At 40.1% G+C, this 26,781-nt stretch overlaps 2 protein-coding genes across 4 annotated transcripts in view; both read right to left on the minus strand.

Annotated features, from left to right (window-relative positions):
* KIF13A (kinesin family member 13A) overlaps positions 1 to 8,153 on the minus strand; it is a 128,210-nt gene extending 120,057 nt beyond the window's left edge. For all 3 annotated transcript variants that reach the window (XM_054985607.1, XM_054985606.1, XM_054985605.1), the window contains exons 1-2: positions 7,660 to 8,153; positions 6,508 to 6,601 (exon numbers count right to left, since the gene is read on the minus strand). In XM_054985607.1, coding sequence (XP_054841582.1) covers positions 6,508 to 6,601; positions 7,660 to 7,714 — 149 coding nt within the window. In that variant the 5' untranslated portion in view covers positions 7,715 to 8,153. The remainder of the gene's footprint in view (positions 1 to 6,507; positions 6,602 to 7,659) is intronic.
* A 10,271-nt stretch (positions 8,154 to 18,424) lies between these two features.
* Positions 18,425 to 23,122, minus strand: NHLRC1 (NHL repeat containing E3 ubiquitin protein ligase 1). The gene has a single exon (XM_054985224.1). The coding sequence runs from the start codon at positions 23,098 to 23,100 to the stop codon at positions 21,898 to 21,900; it is 1,203 nt and encodes a 400-aa protein (XP_054841199.1). The 5' UTR covers positions 23,101 to 23,122; the 3' UTR covers positions 18,425 to 21,897.
* Between the last annotated feature and the right edge of the window lie 3,659 nt (positions 23,123 to 26,781).

Raw genomic sequence — 26,781 nt, forward strand, 5'->3', positions numbered from 1 at the left:
CCGCTCACATCTCTTCTTCAGATCTCTATGCTGTACTAATAAATACTATGTTTTAAACATCAGCTATTGTTTCCCATGTTAGAGAAATGAAAGCCAGGGAAACAGCAGAAAAATTTGGCAAAAATAATTTAAAACTCCGTATTTCTGAATTTTACTTCATATCGTTTTTTATCCTAACAAACTTTGGAATGATAGTAGGAGAGCTGTGGTAACAAGTTTGTACACTAAAAGTGTGGTTAGTAAAGAGCTGCAAGGATATCCATTCCTTCCTATCTTTTCCAAGTCCCCTCCCTCCCAATCTATTTTTGTTGGAATACTACTCTTATATTTTGTTAGTTGAAATAAAGTTCTAAAACTAAAGGGATCCTTTTCTCTTAAAGGGGCTGTTGGGTTTTGTCCCTGGCTCCTTCAGGAAAGGGAATTAACCCCTTGCTGCCTATTGTCCTGTTTGATGATTAGATAGAGATATAATAGCAAGTTCAACTTACTGGTTCTTATCCTTTTGTTGTTGAATATAATATACTAGCCACACTGATAATTCTGCTGATAATTTCCAATAAATAATTTTTTTGCATTTTTAAAAACAGAAAATACAGAATGAGACAATGTCTTTTAAGAGAAGAAACCTGTATGTTAGTATGTTACAATGCCAGCAATTAGACTAGGATTGCCAGACTCCCTTACCCTCCCAGCTGGGGTGGGGGAACTTGGCACTCACCTCTTCCCTCTCCTCATGCAAAGCACATGTGCACTCCTGGAGCAGCGTGATGACTTCACTTCCACATCACACAAACACTGGAGGAGCTCCTACACTTCACGCTGGGCCGATTTGAGACCAAATGGGACTTATTCAGCCTGTTCGGGGCCCAAATCGGCCCAGGGTAAAGCACGGGAACACTCCCAGGGCCTGTGTGATGATGTCACTCCTGGGAGGAACATCGTGCCACATCAGGAGTGCACCTGAAAGGCCTGTCCCCCCACCCTTCCCTCTGCTGGTCAGGTGAGTGGTGGCAGAGGGTATGAGCGAGGAATACTCCCCCTCTACTAGGGAACCTGGTAGCCCTAAATTAGACACTTTACTTCTTTACTTAAATGGTTCTGTGGTGTCCAATATACATAGCTTACGATCCTTAGAAGCACCAGATATAGCATTCAAGGTCTTATCACATTACTCTCACAAGACTGGGTGATCTAACTCCTTATTCCATTCATTTCTGAGACTCTGCATAGTATATTTATTAATGTGATATCAAATATTTATAAACAAATATTGTAGGTTTTGTTTTCCTCTTATATCAGAGGCAAGAAACTAATACTACAAACTTCAACACAATTTTAACATACCATAGTAATAGTTATACTTGTATATAAATTACATTGTCTAACTGATGAAACAGAAAACTAAATTTAATAGTGTTCCACATTTCTAATGATTTCACCAATCTCCAAGAATAACAATCAAATATAAGCATAATGATCCTTTCTATATTATCACAAGGCATGCTAATCACTCATAAAGTACATTTTACAAATGTTTGCTAGTTATCCTATTTAACACTGTTTCTAAGGGGAAAAGAGAAAGGCCTACATAGAATTGTGGCAGAGGGGGACAATTTGAAAATTCCACCTCAAAATCTTCCCCTCTAGGATTAATGAAGCTCCCAGAGAAGCTCCATTTTTTCCCTTTAACTGACACTCCACAGTTCTTAACATTCTGTACCCCTGGAGCGTATTTAGTCCTTATCAGGCAGGGGATCAGGTGGTGGTGGGGGAATGACAGTGATGTTCATTTTGGTTAATTTAAAAAGCCACATTAGTCTAATAAAAACACAGAGCTGGAAGGAATCCCAAAGGGTCATCTAGTCCAGCCCCCTGCACAATGTCCCCTGCAAAATGCAGGAAATTCACAGCTATTCCCCCCACCGCCACCTCCCTAAGTGACCCCTGCCCAGAGGAAGGCAAAAAAAGTCCACGGTCCCTAGAAAACTGGGTCAGAGGAAAATTCCTTCCTGACCCAAAAGCTGTGATCGGCATTACCCTGGGTATATAAGAAAGGGCCACCGAGCCAAATAGGCTCATCCCTTCAGGCATTCCCTCTCTTGATCTGAGTATATCCATATTAAGTCAAAAAATCATAGCTGTCAGATGGCTATCTAGTCTCTTCTTAAATACCTCCAAGGAAGGTGAGCCCACCACCTCCCAAGGAAGTCTGTTCCACAGAAGAACCACTCTGTCAGGAAATTCTTCCTAACATTTAGCCCAAAACTCTGTTGCTTTAATTTTAACCCACTGTTTCTGGTCCAATCCGCTGAGGCAACAGAAAACAACTCTGCTCCATCCTCTATGTGACAGCCCTTCAAATAACTGAAGACAGCTATCATATAATTCATCAGTCACCTCCTCTCCAAGCTAAATATACCCAGCTCCTTCAACCTTTCCTCATAAGACTTGGTCTCCAGACCCCTCCCCGTCTTCGTTGCCCTCCTTTGGACACCTAATAGCACAGCATTGAAAATTTTTCATCATAAATCTATTTGGCTGTTTTAAATTGTTAGGACTTCCTCTAGTTCTTCTGAAAAGAGAAGAGAGCATCTGGAAGTTTAAAAACAGTTGTTTAAAAACAAATTACAAAGTACATATGGAATCTGAAGATTAATCACCAAAAACAAGTGCAAGTCCTTTTTAATTTGATTTAGGACATAACAAGAACCACACCACCACAGATCTATATAACCTGAATTCTAGGGTTTAAATTATGAAAATGGAGTATCAAGGTCTCAGTGATAGCAAAATGATGCTGAAGTAGCTCAGAAAAGCTTTTTTCCCATTTTATGTATACAGTGAAACAGAAAACACTAGCCAACTGAAAGCTAGCACATCACAAACTGAACAATAACTTAACAGTAGAGGCAATTGAAGAGAGGTCAAAATCAGATATATTCTTTTACAGTTTCCCATAAAGGGAAAGACTACTATCAGCTGTTATTCTATCTGCTACCTCATGTAGGTGATACTAGTGCGCCTGCATAGCAGCCTTTTTGGCTGATAATTCCTGCAGATACAAGACAGTTGGTAGCTGTCTCATTTCACTTGACACTCCATGGAGATAAGTTTCAGTAGAGGCTTTTGGAACAAATGCCAATTCCCCAGCGCTGCGACCTCTTCTTTCTAATGGAAAGGCTTGTAGAACAGATAAATAAAATCACAAACCACATCAAACACTGCAAATGCCACATTTTTGCCTCTATCATTTATCTTAGTTTAAGAAAAAAGATGACTGAAAATTAATACGTTATCTTTTTTATACATTAGCAGTGAATCTCAGAACTTTAAAAGTGATATGAATTATACTCCATTCCTTGATATCACAGTTATTTGCTCCTTCTCTACTCGTGTTACACAAAAAACAGCACACCATATATTGGCTTGGACCCCCTGGAACAGGATTCAGAGGGTCACACTAGGTTGCTGCAGCAGGGGAGAAGTGGGGAAATTGTGCACCATAGACAAAAGTCTTGCTCTGGCAGAAACATTAGTCTGGATCCAACCCTATGCCTTTACTGATCTCCCTCTGAAAATTGGGTTTTAAAGTAACCCAGTTGGTCTTTAAATAACTAATGATTTAATTTTTGTAAGGCATACAATTAAATAAAGTATAACAAATAAGCCTCTTCTATTCACCTTCTGGTCTCTGAAAATTTAGATTATGTGTTTGTGGCTATCAAGTCTTTGAGCAATCAAACGGATATTTTCTTTAAAAGCAGCTTAGATTTTCAAGATTTTTCAGAAGCCCATAGGTGTAGGGGGCTTTTATATTAGCTGCAAGATGCCCAAACTGTGTCTATTATTTGGCAAATCAATTTTAGTGACTTTGAAAAACAGAAGCAAATATTTTAACACATCACTTCATAAATAAGCAAAGGTAACATCAACACAAGCCATGACAAACATACGCAGAGATAACCTCTAATAGCTCTCAATGTATATTGTACACAAAGAGGTAAAGTACCAGAGAACCATCACAAAGGATTTAATTTCATCAAATATGATACATCAAGCTTCTGTTTACAAGGAAGTGGACTTGGGGAAAAAAACCATCAGGTAAGAGATAAAAGGAGACCTTCGGGCATATATTGCCATGCTCATAGCAATAAAGCTACCAAATATAAGCAAAGGGATTTGTCGATCAAAGTGGCATACTCACAGAAAGTATTCTATATAAATTATTCAACACTAATTGCATTTAAATCATAACTATATTAATTCACCAGTGCATGCATAGTTTTCCAGAATGCAAACACACTCACAATAGCTTGGAAGCAATTTGGTAATAGAAAGTGCTGTACTACTTTGGTAAGATATATAGCCAACACCAATACCTAATACTGCAACCAACTATGTTGCAGTATGTTTATCTAAAAAGAGCTGTATTATCTAGCTATTGTATTTTTAACCTGCCTTCCTCTATGGAACTTAGGGCTCAGGTCTCTTCTCCCCCAATTCAGTGCAGGGCTAGAGCCAAATTCAGAAAGAATCAAGACAAATCCACTTAGGGCTGTAGTCCAACAAACTGCATCCACACCTAAGAAGACTTTAGTTATGTTTAACCCCTATATTCACACCCTTGGATGTTTCGAAGTGTCAATTAGGATATGAAACCAAATATTTTGAATTAATATTGCAATTTTGTCCCATTTCTGCTTCTATACATATATGTAAACAATCAATATAAAAGCCTCACAAATCAAATCTATTCATTGATAGTTTTCAATGTATAGGTGGACAATTGATAGTTTTCAATGTATAGGTGGACAACTTGTGATTCTAGTGCAAAGTCATATTTTGTAACACTGGCATAGCAAACACTGCAACTTATCCTGACAAGTGGCACACAGGACTGAACCTTTAAAGTAACACAGAAAATGCATTAGGTATGTTTTCTCACACACTTCCTTCTCCCTAAACCAAACAGTGGCCTTTACTTTCAGATGAAAAAGTTCAAATACAGATGTCACACATACTGGAATCTGAACAGCAAAGGAAAAAACCCCCAATCACCTTGTACGTTACCAATACATTCTGCCATTCTTCCTCCCTTCCTGGAAATTAATTCTGTTCCTTTAAAAAAAAATCCCCAACCTATTCTATGTGAAACAGTATTTTCTAGGAGAAAGTACTCATACCTGCTATCCTGCTTAAACAAAACAGTTACAGAAACAACTGCTGACAATTAACAGGTAACAAAAATTAGACATAAACATAACTTTTCCCACGACATCTCCTTTGCAGAACTTCTCCTTCTGATACCAAAGAACCTACTTTTACAATCCAGTATGCAGGTATTTCAGATTTTTTTTCCTTAGGGCTTTACAAACAAATGTTATTTATTTAAATTATTTATGCACTCTCTATTCATTAGAATTCAGAATTATTAAGAATCCAGGTATGATGTTCCCTCATTCTTAAACAAGAGAAATGGCACCAGAGGCTTTTTTTTTAAATTCCAAAAATAACTAGTTCATTTATGCACTCTAATATACTTTCTTTTAATATTCTTTTTCTCTTCTGGAGTTAGGAAGGCTGGTACCCACTTTCTAGTACCTGAATCCCCTTCTCTTCGCACAGCAGTATTTTCCTTCAGTTGTTAACTGAATCTGAAGGTCTCCACAGGCAGTTTTCAACCACATCCAATCAGGGATTTCTTCACTCTCCAGAGCTACCTCCCTGTTTGACTGGGCAGGGAAAGCTCCTCTCCTTAGAAGATCTGTCCCTTTTCTTTGGCCCAGTTGGGGATCTACACCTACTTCCCAAACTTCCTTGCCAACTTTTTCCCAGTTCTCCTGTCGGTGTTAAAACTGCTTTCCTTTAGGATTCCGTCTCCCAACTCTTCACACTCAATTCCTCTCTGCTAGGACTGAAAAACTGATCTTCTCTGTCCAGTTCATTCTACCCAATCAGATTCCTTGGAGTAGCCTGATTCTGAGAGGGATTAACCCTTAACATTCTTGCAGCTTCCAGACTTTGTAAAATGTACAATCTGTCACAACAGATTACTAATATCACTTACTAATATTATATGCATACAAATGAGAATCTAGTAAACAGTTCCGACAATTTCCATAACTGCCTAAAAATTAAGAGTATTATTTTTCCTTCACAAATCATGACTGAATGCTACACGATCAAGAACGCTAGTTCACTCATAGGGTAACACTACCCACAATATAAGCACCTGTAATTTCACATGTTCCTAATTTAACATTTATGAAAATGTTATTCCACATTCAATTCCATAGATAATTCAATACTCAGGCTATTATAGAGACATTGATTTACTTTATACTACTACTACTACTTCATTTACACTCCTCTGAATGATAGAAGGATCAATTCCTGGATTTTTCCCCCAAGCTGATGAGGCAAGTTACAGAAACTGTAGTTGCTTTCTTAATAAAAAACAGAAACTTATACGAATTGAGAATGCAGATTTGGATTTGTTCTTTTTACCTGTTTTCTCCCTGCTTGTTGTTTGAAGGTGGAGGATACAAAACAGTTTGATTCCCTTCCATCTCCACAATGCACTTGGTATTCAAATCCAGCTCTGGAATATAATGCAACACAACAGACCAAGGTGTTTTTGTTTGTACTGAAATACAATGCAACAGAGGACTTTATAGGACATTTTACCCCTACCCAACAGCACTTTTCCTGTTTGTTTCTTCTTGTGTCATATAGGAAATAATATGGACATTGCACAGTCAACAAAATCAAAACATCAGAGACCTACAGATTATCAGTAATCTTCCACTGATTCTAAAATAGATGTTTCTGAAGCACCAAAAATACATAGGCATCTTTCAGAACTGAGCTAAGGACAGAACAGGTTGCATGCGTGCTGGCCAATGCCATAGATGTGTGATTGTACCTTTGAATTCTATATGAATTAATCCAGGAAAAACTACCATTACATCCTCAATTCACAACGAAGATTCCACAACCACATTGTACACAAAAATGTGCATGGAAAAGGCTGGGGAAGAACAGTTCACTCCTTTTTTTAAATCAACGCGATCGTGAGGAAGTGGTGAAAGAAGTCATCTAAATAAACACTGAGCAACTGAACTATACTGATCTTGAATCTGAACTTTATCCTGCCAGCTTCCTCGATCGGGGTGTGCGTGGGAAGGAAAAGGGAGGAAGCAACAGGTTGGGAGGTTATCCAAGGAGAGCCGCCCCAGAGAGCCATGAACCTTCCCCACCCAACAAGGCAGAAAACGAGTTCTTAACGGAGATTCTTTGCGCCGCCGAGCAGCTCCACGCCCCTCCTGTAAGAAAAGGGAGTCTGAGCTCCATCCGCAGCCTCTGGATTCTCAAGGGACAAATAAGAGATCCGAAGCTCGTTTTACGATCGCGCCCAAACGCTCCTTAACCTCCAACAGTTAGGAACTGGGGTCTTTCTTGGTCGGGATTTTTTTTTTTTTAAGAACCGAAAAGTTCAAGCGCCAGCGCCTCCGCAACCCTTTCCTCGCTCCCTCCTCCGCCCCGCTTTGCAAACAAATTCATGCTGAGGGAGGAGGAGGTGAAAGGTGTGTCTAGGGGTTGAGACGGGGTCAGTCAAGGGCTGCTACGGGAGGGGGGCGCTATTTTGTTTGGTTTTACCTCTCCTGTTCATGGGCCGGACTCTGACGGCAACTTTCACCTTGGTATCCGACATCTTCCGTGGCGACTGCAGCGGCAGCCCGGGGAGCCCAGCCGCGAACGTGACTCGGAGTCCTCCTTCGCACAGCGTGGAGGGGGGAGCCACACACCCAGCCCTCCTCCCTCGGGAACCAGCGGGCTCAAGTCAGCGCCTCAGGGCGGCAGCGCCCGCAAGAGCTCTCGAGGACTCTCCCACAGCAGCGCTGCCAGCCAGGGTCCATCTCGGGAAGAAGAGGGGAGTCGACCGAGGCTCCGACAGGGTGGAAGGAGGCGACTGAGGAAGAGGTGGGAGAGACGCGGGCGGCGGCGCTTCCCTTCCTCAGCCTCGCCTACACGGCGATCCCCGTTGCCCTTTTCCCCAGCCCTGGGGCGGCGGCGGCTCTTGCCGCCGCCTCTCCATCCCAACCGCCATCTTCCAGCGCCGGCGGCGGCTTTTGCCTCGTCTAGCGGCTCAATCCCTGCTGAGATTCCAGACTCAGGCAGACAGGGGGCTGTCGGAAAAAAACGGAAATAGCCGAGTGCTTTCGGCACTGTCGGCGGGGGCGGGGGAGGAGAAAGAGGATCAACCGTTAACAGAAGCGACGGGAAAAAGTTCTCACGGCCATGCGCGATACGCTCAGTCCGAAGGTTAGCAACGCGCAAGCGCAGAAGAAACGTTGGCGCGGGTCGTGGAGGCGAGCTGCTCCTACAAGTAGAAAGAGAGTCCTCCCAGCGCAAGCAGAAAAAGAGGGCGGGTGATGTCAAGTTGAGGGGAGGAGTGGGCGGTACTCTGTGCAAGGCTAAGTTTAAGGCATTGGCGAGAACTGAAGTATGAAGGATGTAGCATGGTCTTGGCGAATCTGTTTAAAGTAAGACTGTGAAATTTCTGTATTATGGTATTATGAGTATCCCGTTTCTTGGTTCCACCGCTAAACCAGAATTATTTCTGCTGTGATTCGACATCACTGAGCACTAGTAAATGAGGTAGATAAGTAGTTTTCAGTTTTTCCAGACCATCTTTAGCCCCAGGCTGCAGCACGGAAGCCCACTGCTTATTTTAAGTGCCACACCGTCCCTCATTTCACAAATTAAATTTAACACCCCAAGTTCTGTTCCAAGGATTTGACCACGTTCCCCTCCATGGGATTTGCACGGAAGTTTAAGATTTACCTTCCCTTCTTCTCTGACCAGACCCTAAGCACGGATTAGCCCAAATTCTGATACAAGGAGCAGTAGGGATTGTGGTGTGACATGCCAAATTTAATACAAAAAATACATATTTATTAAACCTCTGGAGGGTTCAAACAAGTAAGCGATATCACATGTCATGGATCAGATGAAAGGCTTCTTGTTGAAGGAATCTGTTACAGAGCACAAAAGTCATGTTAGCAACAATTTATGAACAGTGGAGGTAGCTGCTCTTGCCAGCTGAACTCATGATGAGCAATCAGCACTAAGAATGGAGTTCTAGCTTAGCGACAGAGCATGTGCTTTCTGTTTATAAGCAGTTGTTATCTTCAGATATTCATTCATTCAAGTTTATATTCAAGTTTATATTCAAAATGTACAAAATACAAACTAAAGAATGTCAAGTATCACAATGTGAAGTGACACCTCCCTGAGACATCAAAGAATTGCTTTAAATCAGTGGTTCTCATGCTGTGGCTCATGCACAGCCACATCTGCATTCATTATCAGCCAAATGAGCCACATGACTACTGTGCACCCTTTGTGCCACCCCCAGACACACACACAAATAATATCAGATGTACCTATTAGTGTTAAATATGTGACTATAACTATATATATAAAACTATAACTCCACCATGGAAACTTGCTGGGTGACCTTGGGCTAGTCACATTCTCTCAGCCTAACCTACCTCACAGGGTGGTTGTGAGGATAAAATAGAGGAGAGGAGGATGATATAAACTGCTTTGGGTTCCCATTAGGGGAAAAGGCAGGGTATAAATGAAGTAAATATAAGCTCAGAGCACACTGGAAGCAAATTCAAAATAGTGAATCCACTAAACCTGTTTCAGATTCACAAAGAAAGCCTCTGAACATCAGTGTGTTTCTCCCCTCTGCTGTCTCTCAACACCAGATTCTCAGTCTGTCATTCTTCTAAATTCAAACTGTAAAATCTCTCCAAATATTTCTAGTTGTCTATCTGTTGATGGAGTCAGCTGCCATGGCAAACAGGTTTGCCCATGATGGACATGAACCTAGGTTGTTGCCATGCCTGCATTCTGGCTTCACTCCTTCCCCTCCTTTCTCTCATTGCCCCGAAAAGCAGAATTGAGATCTTCCTGGTTGGGGACTTGTCTTAGGAAGCTTTGCATCACGCTTTAGTTCACCATGACATCTGAATGCAAGCCTTGGCAAATTAGAATTTGTTTCTCCTCTGCAAACTTCTAAACCTCAGTTTAATCCTGCTTTTGAATTCCAGTTAAAACTTGATTCATGGCTCCCTAAATCCTTTGACAATTGACTCCTAAAATTAATGAAGGCTTGCGTTCATCATAGATGAATCAGGGTTTATCTACATGCTCTGGAATGTTGAAAACAGCCTTTTCAGGTAAGCACTTTTATTGAAGAATTACCAAGGCAGGATCAGACATGCCTACATGCATAGTAGTCTACTATTTCCTCAATCATGGGGCAATCAGCTATCATATCTTTCAACTGATTTCAGTAATTGGGTTATAGTTTGGTTTCCACTATGACCCCAATGCAGTATTTTAGTGCAACCCATCTTTTGGTTTTTGCTGACTATTCCACTATAGTTACCTTATAGCACAATTGAAAAAGCACATAAAACATCTGGCTGAATGGAGAATATATAATTTAGTAATATTAAAATTTTAACTCCATTAAAATTTTGTAGAGGATAATCTCAGCTCCACTGCTTTAAAAACAGAAAGAAGGAATCCACATTTCCTTATCCCACCTGTTTTGTAACTATTGTGAATCTGACACATTGAGTTAAGAAATATTAAATTGCTGTGGCCATAGTGAAAAATTAGTTTCTACTAAATGAAAAACTCTTATTTTTTATCCTTTAATCCATGGCTGCTGTCATGCACATTGGATAATCCACTTTCAGTAGTCTTTAGTGAACATTTGAAACTGATTTTCCATATGTGGAACAAAAAATCCACTTCAAAAGGATTGCGAAAGTGCATTGAAAGTGCATTTTTCAACGTGTGTGGAAATGGCCCATATGTCATAGATGATGTGAGATTCATGTACAGTAGTATGCAGAATGATCCAGATATATTTACAAAGCCATCCTAAGCGGAGTTAAACCCTTCCAAGTCCATTGAAGTCAATGAGCTTAGAAAGGTGTGACTTTGCATAGAATGACATCATTAAAGTCCAAAGAAATGTATTTGTAACATGTCATATTACAATTATATTTGTTGTAACATTATACATTAAAACCAACAGAAGATTTGTTACTGACAGCTATTCTAGCTCAAGCCATGGGTTGTCTCAGTGAAGGCAGAGAAAGAAGGCAGTACATCTGTGTTAAAGTTATAATAAAAATTATTGCAATATTGAGCCCAGAGAATGTAAAGACAAAATCAAACAAAAAAATAAGCATTTTCACTAGTGCTGTGTTCTATTGTAATTATTTTGTAAGTTTGCTAACTGTGCAATCCTATGCAGAGTTACTCCAATTGAAGCCCTTTGAGGTCATTAGGCTTAGACTGCATAGGATTGAGCTGTAGGTCTGATAAAATACATTACAGCTCAACTTTCCATAAATTAAGTTGAATTGGACAGTGACTGGAATAGTTTATGAGGAAAGAAGAATGGGAATGGTATTCCTTGATTCCAGCTCATTGAAGTAGAAATGAATTTATCAATCAAAACTATCTATTGGAGGTCTTCATCCGTGTTGGGTAATTAGAATGCACAGAGAGGCGGTGAGAGGCAGGCAACAGAGAGATCTCCATCTATGTACATGAGAATTGTCCCTGCTAGAGAACTCTTTTTAATAAACTGGAAGATGTTCAATCAAAAGGGATTTTTATTGAAAATAATCAAGGTCAGTTGTACACAAAAATACACAGCACTCATACAGAGCTAACTAGAAAGCAGTGGTGAAAACTGGATAGAGTTTGAGGGATTGGATGATAGTTACCATCCAGAAGAACATGCCCTGGGACAAGATTATGTCTTCTACCCCCAAAACAATAACTTAATGGCTGTCTCTAGTGTGAGACAAAGAACTGGAAGGTTGTCTCCAGGGTGGGACAATGGATGGGTGAGCCTTCTCTGGGGTGAGACACTAAACTGGGCGAAACTAAAGTTATCAGCGATGACTGATGATGCATGATGTATAGGTGGATGAGGCTATGAGCACCCTGAATCACCTGAAAAAAGGAGAGTGGATAAGGGAAGATCAGTAGGGTGTGTTAAGGTGATTAATTCAGGAACTGTTGTTCCTGTTGTTTTAGGATCTTTGCTCATCTCCAGGGTATGGGGGCTGAAAGCTGGTCTCGCCTGACTCTTCACAGGCGTTTAATTTTCCATCTCTCAATCTGGCTTCCATTTTTCTGTTTCTGTGTTTAAAACACATACAGAGAGGGGCTTATGGGTTATGGTATAGCCATATTCATAAGCCTTCTTAATATTGTGAGGGCAAGTCTGACTCCTAACACTATGATGCTTGGTGAGGAAGGGTCCCTCCCCCCATCAAGTTTATATCATGCTACAGAGGACTAATGAGAGGAAATAATTCCACATGGAAGTATTTGTGCTCATTTCTTATATTCTTCTTTGGTCTTTCCCTAGCTCTTAAATCTCTCTGCAACCCCATGTCTCAGTTTCCCCTTTTTTTCTTCCTTAAGACTTTTACAATGCCACTCTATCCTAAGCAGAGTTACACCCTTCTAAATCCATTGACTTCAGTGGGGTTAGAAAGATAGAACTCTGCTTAGAATAATACTGTTAATTTTTCTGACTCTATTCCATCCCTGTCTGTGCTGCTTCTTGCTTAGTTCAGCAGCACACCAAGCTTTTAAGGCCTGGTTTAATCACGGCATGGAATGTAGAAGGAGCTGTATTGCTTCAGACTGCACTTGAAGGTATTTTTTTTAATGACCAATTCAAAAGCTTCCTGCAAATAAAAGCACATCACAGGGAAGTTTCTAGCCAAGCCCTCTGCATATTATGGTCATTTTCTGCTTACAGGGTGATATTCTTTCAAGAGAAGGTTAAAAAATGTGAATGTAAACGTGCAGTCTGAGTGGTATAGAACATTCTATCACCTCATTCTGTTGCATGTATAAGCCAGGGCTAACTCTCTTAGGCTTTCATACAGTCTCTCATTGTCTCATATACATGCCAAGGGGATGCCCAGCATATCTGTGTGGCTGAAACACACTGAGAAACCTATTGCTAACTCGACCATGGTCCCTGAATCCACAGAGTGAGGAGCAATGCAGATTTATTTATTGATGTACTTACTTTATTATAGGGCACCTTTCTCACTCGGTTTCAAAGCATATTACAGCACTTTTTAATCAATGCAGTATACATACGCTACATTCTCCACGCTCCTTTGAAAAGCCATAAAAATAAGTATTTGGAAGGGCTGAGGGCTGCAACCAATAAGGAAAGGGGCTCAAGTCATTCCATTGGCCATATAGGCCCAACTTACTGTTTATTAAAATAATGTATACTTTGCCCTTCAATCACATTATACTCCGGGTGGCTTACAAACAATAAATTTGACCACCCTTCCCCCCAAAGCCAACCTTATTCTACAGCCCTCAAAAGTCTGGTCAGTGGAGGAGCTAGGGAGGCCAAAGAATCCTCCTCCTCAGATCTGCAGTTCCTGCATAAGTGGAAGTTGGTGCAACTGCAAAGTATCTTTGTTGCTGGTGGGAAGGGGAGTCTTCCTTGCCAAAGATCCAGAGGAGTTAGCCGTGTTAGTAGCAAAATAGAAAAGAGTCCAGTAGCACCTTTAAGACTAACCAACTTTACTGTAGCATGAGCTTTTGAGAATCTCAGTTCTCTTCGTCAGATTCTCAAAAGCTTATGCTACAGTAAAGTTGGTTAGTCTTAAAGGTGCTACTGGACTCTTTTCTATTCTTCCTTGCCAAAGACATCCATATTATGCTCTCGTACATATGTAATTGAAATTACTTTTTGATATAGCAACAAGACTGTTGGGGAAACACTTCTACTGTCTCAGATGGTATTTAAATAATTAAAATAATTGATTGGTATTTGTCCTTTTAAAGATTTTACAAAGCCATTAAACTGTGTTAGCCAGAAGCAGTTTTGAGATTTATGACACATCAAACACCAAATCTAAGGGGGAGGAATCTCATTTTCAGATCTATTAAAACAATCTCTGACACGATAGGAAAAAAGAATGAAAGGTTCTATATTTCTTTCATTCATTCCATCAATACTTAAATCAATTCCCCAAATGCTCCTGTGCCAGTATGTTTTACGATAAGCAAACTGGGATGAGAAGGACTGGAGGGAGGAGATGGTCATATTGACATTCTCAGAAGTTTTCCTGCTAATGCAAAACATAAAAGATTAATTTTTAAAATAAGGCTAGCTAGTTTGTGTCATCATTATATGTAAGGCTTTGGCTCTTCTACATTACTTCTTTGCACTGATTCAGTGGAAAATGAATTGCTTATCCTTAAAAAGCAATTAACTGCCACAACCAGTTTGTGACATGTATAATATAAATGAACATAAGCAGTGGAAAGGACAAGACTTCCATTATTCGCCCCTCCCTAAAAAGCATTCACTCTCTTCATCATTACAATAAAGAATGTCTGGTATGCAAGTATGGCTGAAACAGATCCCTGCAGTTCTATTGTGATTATGAATCCTGAATTGAGACTAGGGGCTTCTAGTAAAACGGAGCAGGAGGCCAATTTATAAACACTGTTGAGTTATTATTTATGTATTCAGGACAGTTCCCCCCTGCAAGTGTTTCTTAATTACACTTTCAGAAATCAAGACAAACTGTCTATATTAAACAAGGAACAGTGTGTACGAACACAGGTTATCTTGAAACCTCGCCACTGAAAAGTTAATAATTGTTAGTTTTATATAAAATGGTGGCACAATAAAGTAGGAAAACATAACCATTTTCTTTGGTCACATTCACAGCTGAGTCTGCATATCTCACACCTCTGATAATCCAAAACATCCTCTGCTTAAAAATATACGCATGGCATCTGTTCATAAGACACAACATGTGTAACACATGAAATAGCAATCAGCAACTATTTTCTTTATTACGTGTTGCATTAACCATAGTAATAAGTTTTTATTGTAAAAAATAAAGCATTCTTAGCTTAGTTTTGTATAAGTGATCTCCTCTTCAGTATCCCAGAATAAATTTAGGTAGGTCTGTATCTTTCTTGTTCTTCTTTCAGAGGTGATTCAAGTCTTAGATTTTATTTTAGAGTCAAAGACCAATAAAATAAAAACAAAAACAAATTTTATAACTATTGTACACATATATTTTATAACTATTGTACACATATATTTATATGTGTATGTATTTTATATGTGTACAATAATTACATAAAGAATTAAAAAGTAGCAAATATGTATCACTAAATCAGCATTGTACTTCGGTGGACTCTGGCAGCTGTGCAAAAATTAGCCACTCCATCTGATGTTCCAGGTTCAAGATCCACTAACAGGAAGGAGTTATACCATTCCTCTGATCTTCCTGGATTTTTGGCGGGGGGCGGGGATGAGATAAATTTGTGTTTAAGATTGTCATAGAAAGAGCAATGCAGCAACACTTGAGTAATCATTTCAATTTCCCCAGTAGCACAAGGGCATAAACTCTCATGAAGTAGCACAACACGGTTTTGTCCTTTTAATTTAATTAATTTATTTATTTACGTCATTTATAGTCTGCCTTTCTCACTGAGACTCAAGGCGGATTACACAGTATGAGGTTAATACAATCAGTATCAAGTAAGTACATTTCAATACAATACCATAAAGTAAACGTATACAAGTTTAAAGACATAGCATTAGCAAGGATCCAAGACATAGTAGAAAATACTGAAGCAAAACAATCAGTTCTAGGACTAACATTAGACAACATGGAGAGCTGGTTGTACATAGGAGTACATATTTAAAGCAGCAGATAATATATAAGGCAAAAAATGGTGATGAAGTATATGATCCCCAACTCGTTAGTGAAGCATCTGAGACCCCATCCCTACAATACAGCCCTCCCATTTGAGTAAAAAGCCTTTTTGAATAGTTCAGTTTTGCATTGTTTACAGAAAGCCAGGAGAGTGGGGGCTTTTCTGACTTCCTCAAGCAGGTCATTCCACAGGATAGGGGCCGCCACAGAGAAAGCCCATGTATGGGCTGCTGCTGACTTCACCTGTGTGCAGCCTGGTACCTGCAGGAGACCGTGTTCAGATAAGCAAAGCTGCCAAGGAGGAATGTAGGGAGGGAGGTGGTCCTGTAGGTATGCTGGACCAAAGCCGTGAAAAACTTTGTATGTAATGACTAATACCTTGAACTGAGCATGGTAAACGATGGGTAGCCAGTGGAGTGACTGTAGGATGGGAGTGTTGTTCGTGCTCCTGCTCGCTCCTAATAATAATCGAGCTGCAATGTTTTGCACTAATTGGAGCCTCCTAGTTAACTTAGATGGGAGGCCAATGTATAGAGTATTACCAGGGCTTTTTTTCTGGGAAAAGAGGTGGTGGAACTCAAGACCTCACAAAGATGTTATTTTGGGTCAGCTGGAACAAGGGAGTTTTTTAAAGTTTAAATTGCCCTCAGCAAAAATGGTCACATGGCCGGTGGCCCCGCCCCCTGATCTCCAGACAGAGGGCCACTGGCCATGTGACCATTTTTAAGAGGTGCTGGAACTCCGTTCCACCGCGTTCCTGCTGAAAAAAAGCCCTGAGCATTACAATCAAGCCTTGATGTTACCATAGCATGGATCCAAGTGGCCAGATCAGCCGTGTCAAGATAAGAAGCCATCTTCCAGGCTAGAATGAGGTTGTAGAAACCATTTTTTGCCACTGCCTTAACTTGTTTTTCTAGTAATAACGCTGGATCCAGTATAACCCCTAGGCTTTTAACCGAGTCTGCAAGGGTCAGAGGAACTCCATCGAAAGTGGGGAGTACAATGTCCTTCAAGATCTCTGCCTTCCCAACAAGCATCACTTCAGTCTTGTCTGGGTTCCATTTCAATTTGTTGTTTTTCAACCATTTCACCACGGCTGTCAGGCAGCAATCTAAGATTTCCACTGCATCCTCTGGGGACCTGAATAGCGAGATATAGAGTTGGGTGTCATCTGCATACTGATGACATCCAACTCCATAGCTGCGAGTGAGTTCTCCTAAAGGCTTTACGTAGAGGTTGAATAACATGGGAGATAAGATTGCGTCCTGTGTAACCCCACAAGATAGTTCCCATTCTGGAAATAGCTGATCTCCAACGTTAACCCTTTGAGTCCGCTCCAAGAGAAACGATTTAAACCAGTCCAGGGCACATCCTTTGATGCCCACTTCTGTTTCTAAATGCCTCAAGTTGGAAGAACATTGAGGTGGGCAAGAGAATTCAAGCTAGGGGTGCCAGTTCCCTGGAAGGGGCAGAGGATCCCCAACTCCCAGCCACCACCCTCACCACCACTCACCTGGTCAGCAGGGAGAAAAGACATGGGAATGGGCCTCCTGGAATGTGTTCCCAGCAAGGTGCAACTGTGTCACTCCCAGGCTGGAAGTGACATCATCATGCAGACCACGGGAGTGCTCCTGTTCTTTGCATCAGGTGAATTTGGGCCCCAAATGGGCCAATTTTTTAAGAATTGACTCAGCTCAAAGTGCAGAAGCACTCCCAAGGCCTTAGCAAGTACTATGGTTATTCCACAAATCAAATGGTCGTTTCTGCTGCCCTCTGTCCTTCACAGGGCTGAAATGACCGGGCCATTCCTGCCTTCACCTGGTTTCTTCACCCATTTCCTGACCCCGGGTTCTGACAAATCACGAAACTAACAAATTTTATTGTGAAACAGGACAATTTCATGGAAGTTCGTGTTTCATGATTCCTGGAACAGGACATCAAAAGGTAGGTGCCAGGCCTCCAACCTCCCGCCTGGAGGGCGGGGGTAGGGGGACCTGGCAACTCTATACAAAACTGAGTCAGACCACGGGTTCACCTAGCTCAGCATGGCAGCACCCTGCCACAAACTCAGGCACAGAAAGATCTTTCCTAATATCTGCTTCTTGAGATGCTCTTTAACCAGGAATTGAACCTGGGACTTCCTTTAGACAAGGCTGCTGCTCTTCCACTGAGCCTTAGCCCCTCCCGTAGAACATATGTCTTCTATCACGAGTCCTCTAAACTCAATTTTTTTCCTTCTGGGAGTTTTTAAACTATGAGTTGAGATGAAGGGAACAAATAACAGTTTGATGGATCACAGGATGTATTTACGGGAGTCTTCAGATTTGTTAGGGGCATTCCTCCTGACACTTCAAAGGATTTTGAAGTTTTTCAGTTGTGTATCCAAATGCAGATGAGGTCTGTCCACAGTGCATTTATTTCAGTGGGCTGCACACTTTGATGTGCATCCAAATTAGCATCTCCATTGACATCAGCATATTTTACACTGGATACAGGATTTTTTCCCCATAATGAACAGTTAGCACATATTTACAAATTCAAATAGGGTAGCCATGTGAATCTGTGGCAGCAAAACCGAAAAAGGAGTCATGTGGTTCCTTCAAGATAAAACAAGTTTATTGAAGCATTACTAAAGTGAAAACTCATTCAGCAAATAACTGTACAAAAGCAGAAAAGTTATAAACAATGGTTAAAAGGACATGAACTGCAAGAATTGGTGACATTTGTATGCAAAACTTAAAAGTATTTAAGATGGCAGAGTGAACCATCACTACATCTGTAACTGGTAATAAAGATCAGTTATTTATATTAAATAACACATGCAGAAGATGTGAACAGTGTCAGATCTGCTAATACGGTTAACCCAACTGAACAAATTAATTCAGTAATTTTGTAATGGACTCTCCATTTGAACTTCCTCTGTTGAAGAATATTGGCCTTCAGATCAGCAGCAGCATATCCTGGTAGATTCAAATGTTCTGCCACAGGTTTCTGAATCTTTCCCTTTTTATGTCAAATGTCTGTCTATTTATGCTTTTGTGTTGAGACTGTCCTGTTTGTCTCATATAGACCACAGATGGGTATTGCTTTTTGATGCCATGGCTGACATTATCCTGTCTTTTAACAGTGTTGCCTGAGTGGCTATGGGGGGCAGAGATGGCATCTGTGGTCCCCATGATCTTTGTTAAGCAGTCTTGGGTAGCAGGTGAGAAATTCTTTCAGATTACAGAGTTGTCTGTAAACACGTAGAGACCTGGGGGCGGGGAGATATCCTCAGATGCAACAGCAGCCTGTCCTTGCCAACCTCGTAAAGATTTCTAACATGAACATCACAATCATGGCCTGTAAGTAGCCCTCCTCATACCATTAGGCAATAATCATTCAAACAAACATGTCTATTTAGAAAATGCATATATTTTGTTATATCCATTACTTTCAAGGGAGAAGAAATAGAAAGAAATAGCACCAGGCTGTGGAGTATACTATTCTCTTGTGGCAGACAAACCTTCCCGCTGTCCATTTCGAAATACTGAGCTAGATGCATGGACAGTATTGTATGATAGGATAAGTTGACTGTAATGAAAAACCAAACATGAAAAACAGTGTGGCAGCAGTAATTCTGGCCACGTCATGTGCTGTAGTCTCAAAATGGGGCAGGTATATTTTGGAGAAGGCTTGTTAGCCCACAACATGCATTATTTGCCTGGGCCTTTCATGTTACTTGAATTTAAGCCTTGTTGAAATTAATGGATAGTCTGGATGAAAGTAAAACATACCAAGAAAATAAAACTGTACAAACATAAATAAGAAGTAAGATGCAGGTGGGAAGGAACATCTAGTTTCTAATAGTCATTGGGAAAAGTTAGCAGTAGGCTTCAAAAGCCCATTCTTGGATATGCTCAAGATTAAATGAAAAAGAAAACATATTTTAAAAGCACTGGTTATGGTGGTTTCCTTTTTAAATAACTATAAAACTATTCCAATATTATCAATACATTCAGTTATTCAGTCTGTACCTAGTAAGTTGGCCAGAAATAAAGATGCTTCCAAGCTCAATCTACGTTACACCTTCTAGGCAAGCCCAATTTAAATCAATTTAAATAAATAAAGTACATATATGTCCTAAAGTACTTCAATATTCTATTAAAATATTGTTTGCATATTGTATATTTATTTAGTGATATCAAAGTTTTTGCCCCAGATCTATACTGGGACCTTGAATATTTCCTCTGCTACTTAATTCTAACACTAAATATAACAGGATTTCAACAACCTCCAATAGTTTAGGTTTGTGTAAACCATAATATGAGTCACATTTTTTTTGCCCTTGGAATTGCCAAAGGGAAAAAAAATTATGGTCTCTCTTTTTATAAGATTTCCCCCCTAATTTATTAAGAAATGCTGTGTAAGTAAGTGAAAAGATTTAAAAGAATAACCGAAAAGTACAAAGTACTGCATCCCCTGTCTTAATAGTTAAAACATCTCAAATAATCAATATACCATTTCAGACATTTCTTAAACTTATCTCAACATACTTTTACACTATAAGCAACAATATATGATGTCTTGTATTACTTGGAATACACTGGTCCTTCTTCTGTTGTATCGTACTAAATTTACAACCATGCAAAATCCTGTATTTTAGGGCCAAATTACATGTCACATGACGCAATTGCACGTATCTTTCCCCCAATACTTTCTGAACCTTTCTCTTCTGGCCATTTCTTCCACTCACCTGCTCAGGTGTTTTTCATTCCATAAGAGGAAAGTATTTTTATCTTTTCATCAGCTGGGGGGGGGGCAAGAGACCACAGATGGGGAAGCAATTTTATGCAGAAAAATGGCCAAATGGGAATGGGTTAATCTTCCCCACTATTTCTTTAATAAAATTCACAACTGATGAACAATGTTTGGGGTTGTCAGAAATATACTCATCATGGTGCTATTTAACAAGTAGTCTGGCCCTTCCATTCATCCATAGCAGAGCCATCACATGATTATATTAAAGACATGTAACACAGAGAGATACAATTCAGTCATCATGTCTTTTATATCTACAATGAATACAATTATATTAATTTAATAATGCAAGCAATCACTCATAGACATACATTGTTACAATGAAGAGGAACCATGTACATCACACTTCAGAGACATCTAGCAGGAGGCAAATTAAGGTCTGCTCTCCGATGGATACATCCAATACAACTAGGGTTGCCAGCTCTGGGTTGTGAAATTCCTGGAGATTTTGGTGGTGGAGCATGGAGAGGGTGGGGCTTGGGGAAAAGAGGGGCCTCAGCTGAATATAATGCCATAAAGTCTGCCCTCCAAAGCAGCCATTTTCATCAGGGTAACTGATCTCTTGTCAGCTGGAGATCAGTTGTAATTCCAGAAGATCTCCAGCTGCCACCTAGAGACTGGCAACCCTAAGTGCACCACCATTGGAAAGGCTTAACTCTATATACTAGGCATGCAGGACTAGCTTAGAAAGCACCGAAGTGAATAAAAAACCATTGAAGCAAGCAGTTTCCATGCTTGCTAGCATCCCCATTTACATGCTCCGTTTTGTTCAGCTTAACTGATTTGCATGATGACTCTGCAACATGTCTAGTGAAGACACTGGCTGTAGCAGCACAACTGACAATGCTGCTGCCCTGTGTTACATTTCCAGTTATCTCATAGTGGCAGTTCAGTGTCGTTAGTTATAACACTGTCTGGGTGCAGAAGTTGTAGTTCATTTTCTGGTTGCAATAGGACATACAATTAGACAGGATGTTTTCACTTGAACCATCCACATTGCATAGCAACTGACGTCTCTAAAGCCCAGCACCCACAGTCTCAGAGTTTTATAACTCTTAGTACTTACTGCAAACAGTTGCAAGAGGATGGCTAACCTATGTCTGTTTCATATCAGCAGGATATTTGTAGCTTGACACAGAGAAGGCTTCTGTTGACTATTGCTATAAGAGCTGGGGAGTTATGAAGAGCTTGCCATATGTTATCTGTGTTGGGTTGTTGGCTGGATCAGTTTGTCTCAGTTTGAATGGAAGCACTCTCTCACAATACTTTAACAGGTAGTATATACTTTTAATGAATGATCCCCACCATCCAAGACAATCAGAGAATTATTTGCAGTGTAAGCTAACCCCATGGGGTAGGAAAGACCGTGCGTAATGATGGGTTTACATACAGGGAATTCTTCAGGTTTGCCAAGACTAAATATGGCTTGGTTATAGGAATCAGTTACTATTATGTGACCTTCCTTGCTGAAGGCAACAGCACTGGCATATAGTTTGGAAGGAAATACAAGACTCAGGCCAAAACTATCTACCTGACTAATGAGCTTCATATCTGCACTGAAGACTTTCACTCTTGTGCAGCCAAAGCTTGGATCTTTTGCCATTAGGTGTTCTATTACTGTAATAGCTCCAGAAATCTGAGAAACAGCTACTTTTCTTGGATTACACAAATTAGAATACATTTTTTTCACCTCCTTTAGTTCCCCTCTTTTAAAGTTAGCTGTCAAGCGATACAGAACACCTGCCTCTGAATCAGTCATAACAATATCATTCTGAGGCATAGTATCCAGGCCCCATGGTAAAGAAAAGGACTCTGAGATCACTAGCTTGCCTCTACCATTGAAATCAAACACTTTGACAGAATGATCGCCACTGTCTGTGACTACGATGTGACCATCTAATGTGACTGCGACATCAGTTGGGTATATGATGTCATTTCCTGCCTCTCCTCTTTCCCCAAACTGTTGTATGCAGCTCCCATTGAAAGTAAACAGCTTAATCCTCTTCTTGCCATCATGAGCTACGGCTACACAGCCAGACTTTTGACATACGGCAATCCCAGTTGGATTGATGAGTGTTCCCCATCCACCAAATGAAAGACTGAATGTTAAGACATGAGATGCTGGTACAGCCATATCCTCACCTGTCCCAACTGTTCTTCCTGAAACTGGAGCATTAGTCACAGAAGGACTCAAGATTTCCATCAAGTGCAATAGTGGTAAACAGTCACTGGTCTCAGAAGATTTGCAAGCTCTTCGACAGAAAGGGCACTCCAACTTAAAATTCCGGGGATGGGCTAGAGAAGAGACACATTCCAGGCACATAACATGTCCACATGGTAAGTTCCTTGGACGATGTTTTTTCTGCTGACTGTATCTTTCAAAGCACACTTTACATTCGAGCAGACCAGTCTCCGTCTGATCAACCAACTCTGTCATTATCTGTACTTTCTCAGTGGCCTTGACAGACATTTCTGCAACTCTAAGAGGATTACTGCTTACACTCCGCCGGCGGTGTGCTATGCCATCTGGTCACAAGACCCTCTTACATCAGAGGTCAATGAATTCTAATGTTGGATTGCATATTCAAGTTTTGGTTGTAGTTTGCTGCCCTCTTTAGGAAACTCAGTATAATACAATAGATTCACAAGAATATCTGCCAAGTGAGCTCTGGCATACTATTAATCTCGTTTTTCCTTTGTGTTTTGCTTTTGAGATAAAATGGATTTAAATATGAATATGTCAGCTATCCTGTACCCATATAATTCTATCCATTGCAATTCTGTCCAGCAAGGTGGATATGTAAATGCTCCTGATAGGCGGCCCTTTTACTTATCAAGGATTAATGCCAGATTAAAGTCCACTAAAATAAAGGTGATGGGGAGAGATCTGATGTTCAAAAGCGCTAGCTCTTTTAACACTACAAATTTCTGCAACTTCACTAAAAGACTTGCTTTCAAAAATCAACTGTCAAGACTATATAAAAGTTGCTTGAGAAGATTAGACAATTATTGCATTTGTGCATGGGCAGATTGCACATCGTTGCCTTTTGCACTTATTACTTTGTTAACCCACATCTGGCTTCGCCCTGCCTTGGCTACTGTATTAGTCCTCCTTCCCTTGTCCTGCTTGCTGTGCTTCCTCCCACCCCCACACAAAATTGCTATTTTTAAAAAATTTAATTCTTCTCCCGTCTACTTAGGAGGGACAGAGTTCCTGTAGCTTTAATACCTGCATGGTAGAAACAATTAGGGTTGGAGAAAAGGAATATATAAAGCAAGGGAAAGAAAAACTTTCAAATCCCCCCCTTCTAGCATACTATTAAAGATTTAGAAATCTATTCCCTTTTTGGCCTTTAGCCCCCCTATCTTTGTTAAATCCTTCTGCTCCCACTAATTTTCCTAACCTTTACTCACTATCCTTTTTAAAAATAAACTGAATAGCCCTGATTTTACATGGCATTCAGAATTTATATTAGCTTTCTCTCAACCCTTTAGTCAACTTTCTAATAAAATAATTTCATCTCATTTTGTCTGATTTTCAAATATCTGTGCTGAGTGTCCTAAATCTGATCACAAATGAGTTGTGCACTCATACACTGCCCCCTGGGAATTGCAGTTCAATCCAGTGGATTTTAAGCCTGGGGCAATGTGATAAAAACTGTTATTTGATCTGAATGATGAATGCCACTCACTGTACAGGAACAAAAGCAGCACATAAATTCAAAATATAGCTGATTTTGAATAGTGTAGGATTTTTCCATAATGACTCCAGAGAATAAACTCAGCAAGCCAGTTGACTGTGACTGGATGCTGCTACTGCACAGGAAGAAAACTACATGAAATACTGTTTTAAATTGCAAAATCATCATCAGTGCAATAGGAGTTGCTTGACATAGGAGAAAATTCCAAACAAGGACATTTGATTTGCCTTCAAATCATCCTTGATTTATATCAATTCATACCTACCTTTCAACCAGGAAATTGTTGCCTCTGGGCATTTAATATGCTCCCCAATCCCCATGTCTTAGAAGTCTGTTAGAATTTTCTCCAGAAATGATTAAGTTTCAAAACTGGCTTGAATGTTGCTGAGCGGTAAATATTGTTAAATACTTTATAATAATATTTTTGGTTTAATAGTAAGACACAATGGAAGAGAGAGGAAATGTCTCTGAGAATGGTTTTTGTGGGCTTGGACATAATATTCAAATGATGTATAGAGATTGTGCTCTAGATAATCTGTGTAAAGGGTATCTTAATCTTCCCCCAGTGTAATGGGTATTTCTGTTCTTCCTTAACTTTTTTTCCTGTATCTCCTTTGTTGTTTAGAAAATTAAAAAAAATGAAACAAACACCTAAGGATCCTTCATAATGTAGCCAAGTGATGGTCAGGGAAGCCACTTGATTCAGACAATGAGACTTTGTATATAAAGTAATATAAGTAATAAAGTTAAATTATATATTTAAAAAACCTGGCTAGCTGTTCAGAAGAGCTTGCTAAAAGCAGTATACCTCTTTTTGCTAAGGCAGAGAAAGACTGCAAATGGAAGGAATGGGGGCTGTCCATTCCTAGATATCTTTCAGCCTAGATATCTTCTTCATAGGATTGTTTCTTACTGGTTGATCCAGGGTTGCTATTCAGCAGTGCAACTTGTGACTGACATAAGAAGAGAAAACCATTTTGTTCTTCTGTAACATAAGACACTTTAATCAGCTTTGCAACAGCCACACTACAGGAATTTGTTGGGGCAAATTTAATCTGGCATAGCTGCCACTCCAGAAGACAGGCTTGACCTCATTTTTCATGACAAAAGCGTCTGTAACAGCTGCATGCAAACAGAAATTGAACAGGTGCAACATTTTCAGAGGGGGAGGCATTAACAGTGAAAGCTGTACCTAGTCATACATGCCACAAAACTTTTAACTGCATAGACATCCTGTCAGGAAAAAAACAACCATAGTGACTGCAGATCTTATAACAGAGGATGGGGGGGGGGGAATCAATAAACATTGTCTGTCTCCTCCTGTGTCACAAACAGGTACAAAATACCACCCTAGAAATCCTACATACATTATTCAGCCTCCAAAGAACCTTAAGATTCATACCTCCTCCTCCAAATTGTGGAATCTAATATCTTCTCGATTTCAGTTTAAAATGGTCTGTTTTGTTTTAGATATGGATTACTTGACACATTCTGTTCCCTCAATTTATGTTTAGCCAGAAACCAAGCTATTTTCTTAAAGCTCCGCCCACTTCAATTTCTCACAATAATCTTGGTAAAATCTTTGATGGGCTTTTTTTTTCCAAGGCAGCTGCCCATCTCAAACCCAGTTGCCATTATTTTCAAGGAACAGGTGAAGACAGATCTTTGAATATGAAAATCAGGAAATTATTCCTTCATAATCTCACCACCATACGTTTTACCAAGAATTTAAATCTTACCAGATGAAAAAAATACATAGAAGAAACATTCTTTTTTGCTGAGGGAACCACCAGCCACTTCTTGCCGTTTCTTCTACATTTCCCCAAGTTTTTTTTAAAAAAGGGTTCTTGTCACAGCAGCTGTTTCCTCAACTGGAGGCCTTTCATCATAAGTGCAGCCAATGTTTTTGCAGCAAGGGCATGGATTGACAGCAGAGGGAACAGCTGCCTCCACAAATGGGACTCTTTCATTATCAGCATCAAGACAACAGCTCAGGTAATGAACACCACCAACTGTTCTGACACAACAGACAACTGATCCAAGTGGCACAAAGGGGAGTGGCTGTATAAACCATACCTCATAGCTAGGAGTTTCTGAATTACACTGAAAGAAGAGTCACACCCTTCTAAACCCATTGACTTCAGTGGATTTAGAATGGTGAAACTGTGCTTAGGACTGCATGGTTAGAGTACAAATGAAAGGTTCTTAACATGTCTGCATGGCAATCTCGTATGCTGTGGCCACACTCTTTTTGCAGCAGACATACAAAGATGATCTGTTGATCTAGAATACTGGAATCTAGAATGCACATGGTTTTCAAGTGGCTTCCATGTACCTTATGATCATGTGAATCTTCTCTCGGTCTTCTGGCTTCATGGCCCACTACAGCTGTTCACTGAAAAAGCTGCTATAGTAAAGAAACCCCACTCTCACCCGTCCTTCACAGTACC

The sequence above is a fragment of the Eublepharis macularius genome, chromosome 7 (assembly GCF_028583425.1).
Source record: "Eublepharis macularius isolate TG4126 chromosome 7, MPM_Emac_v1.0, whole genome shotgun sequence".
Classification (NCBI taxonomy): Eukaryota; Metazoa; Chordata; class Lepidosauria; order Squamata; family Eublepharidae; genus Eublepharis; species Eublepharis macularius.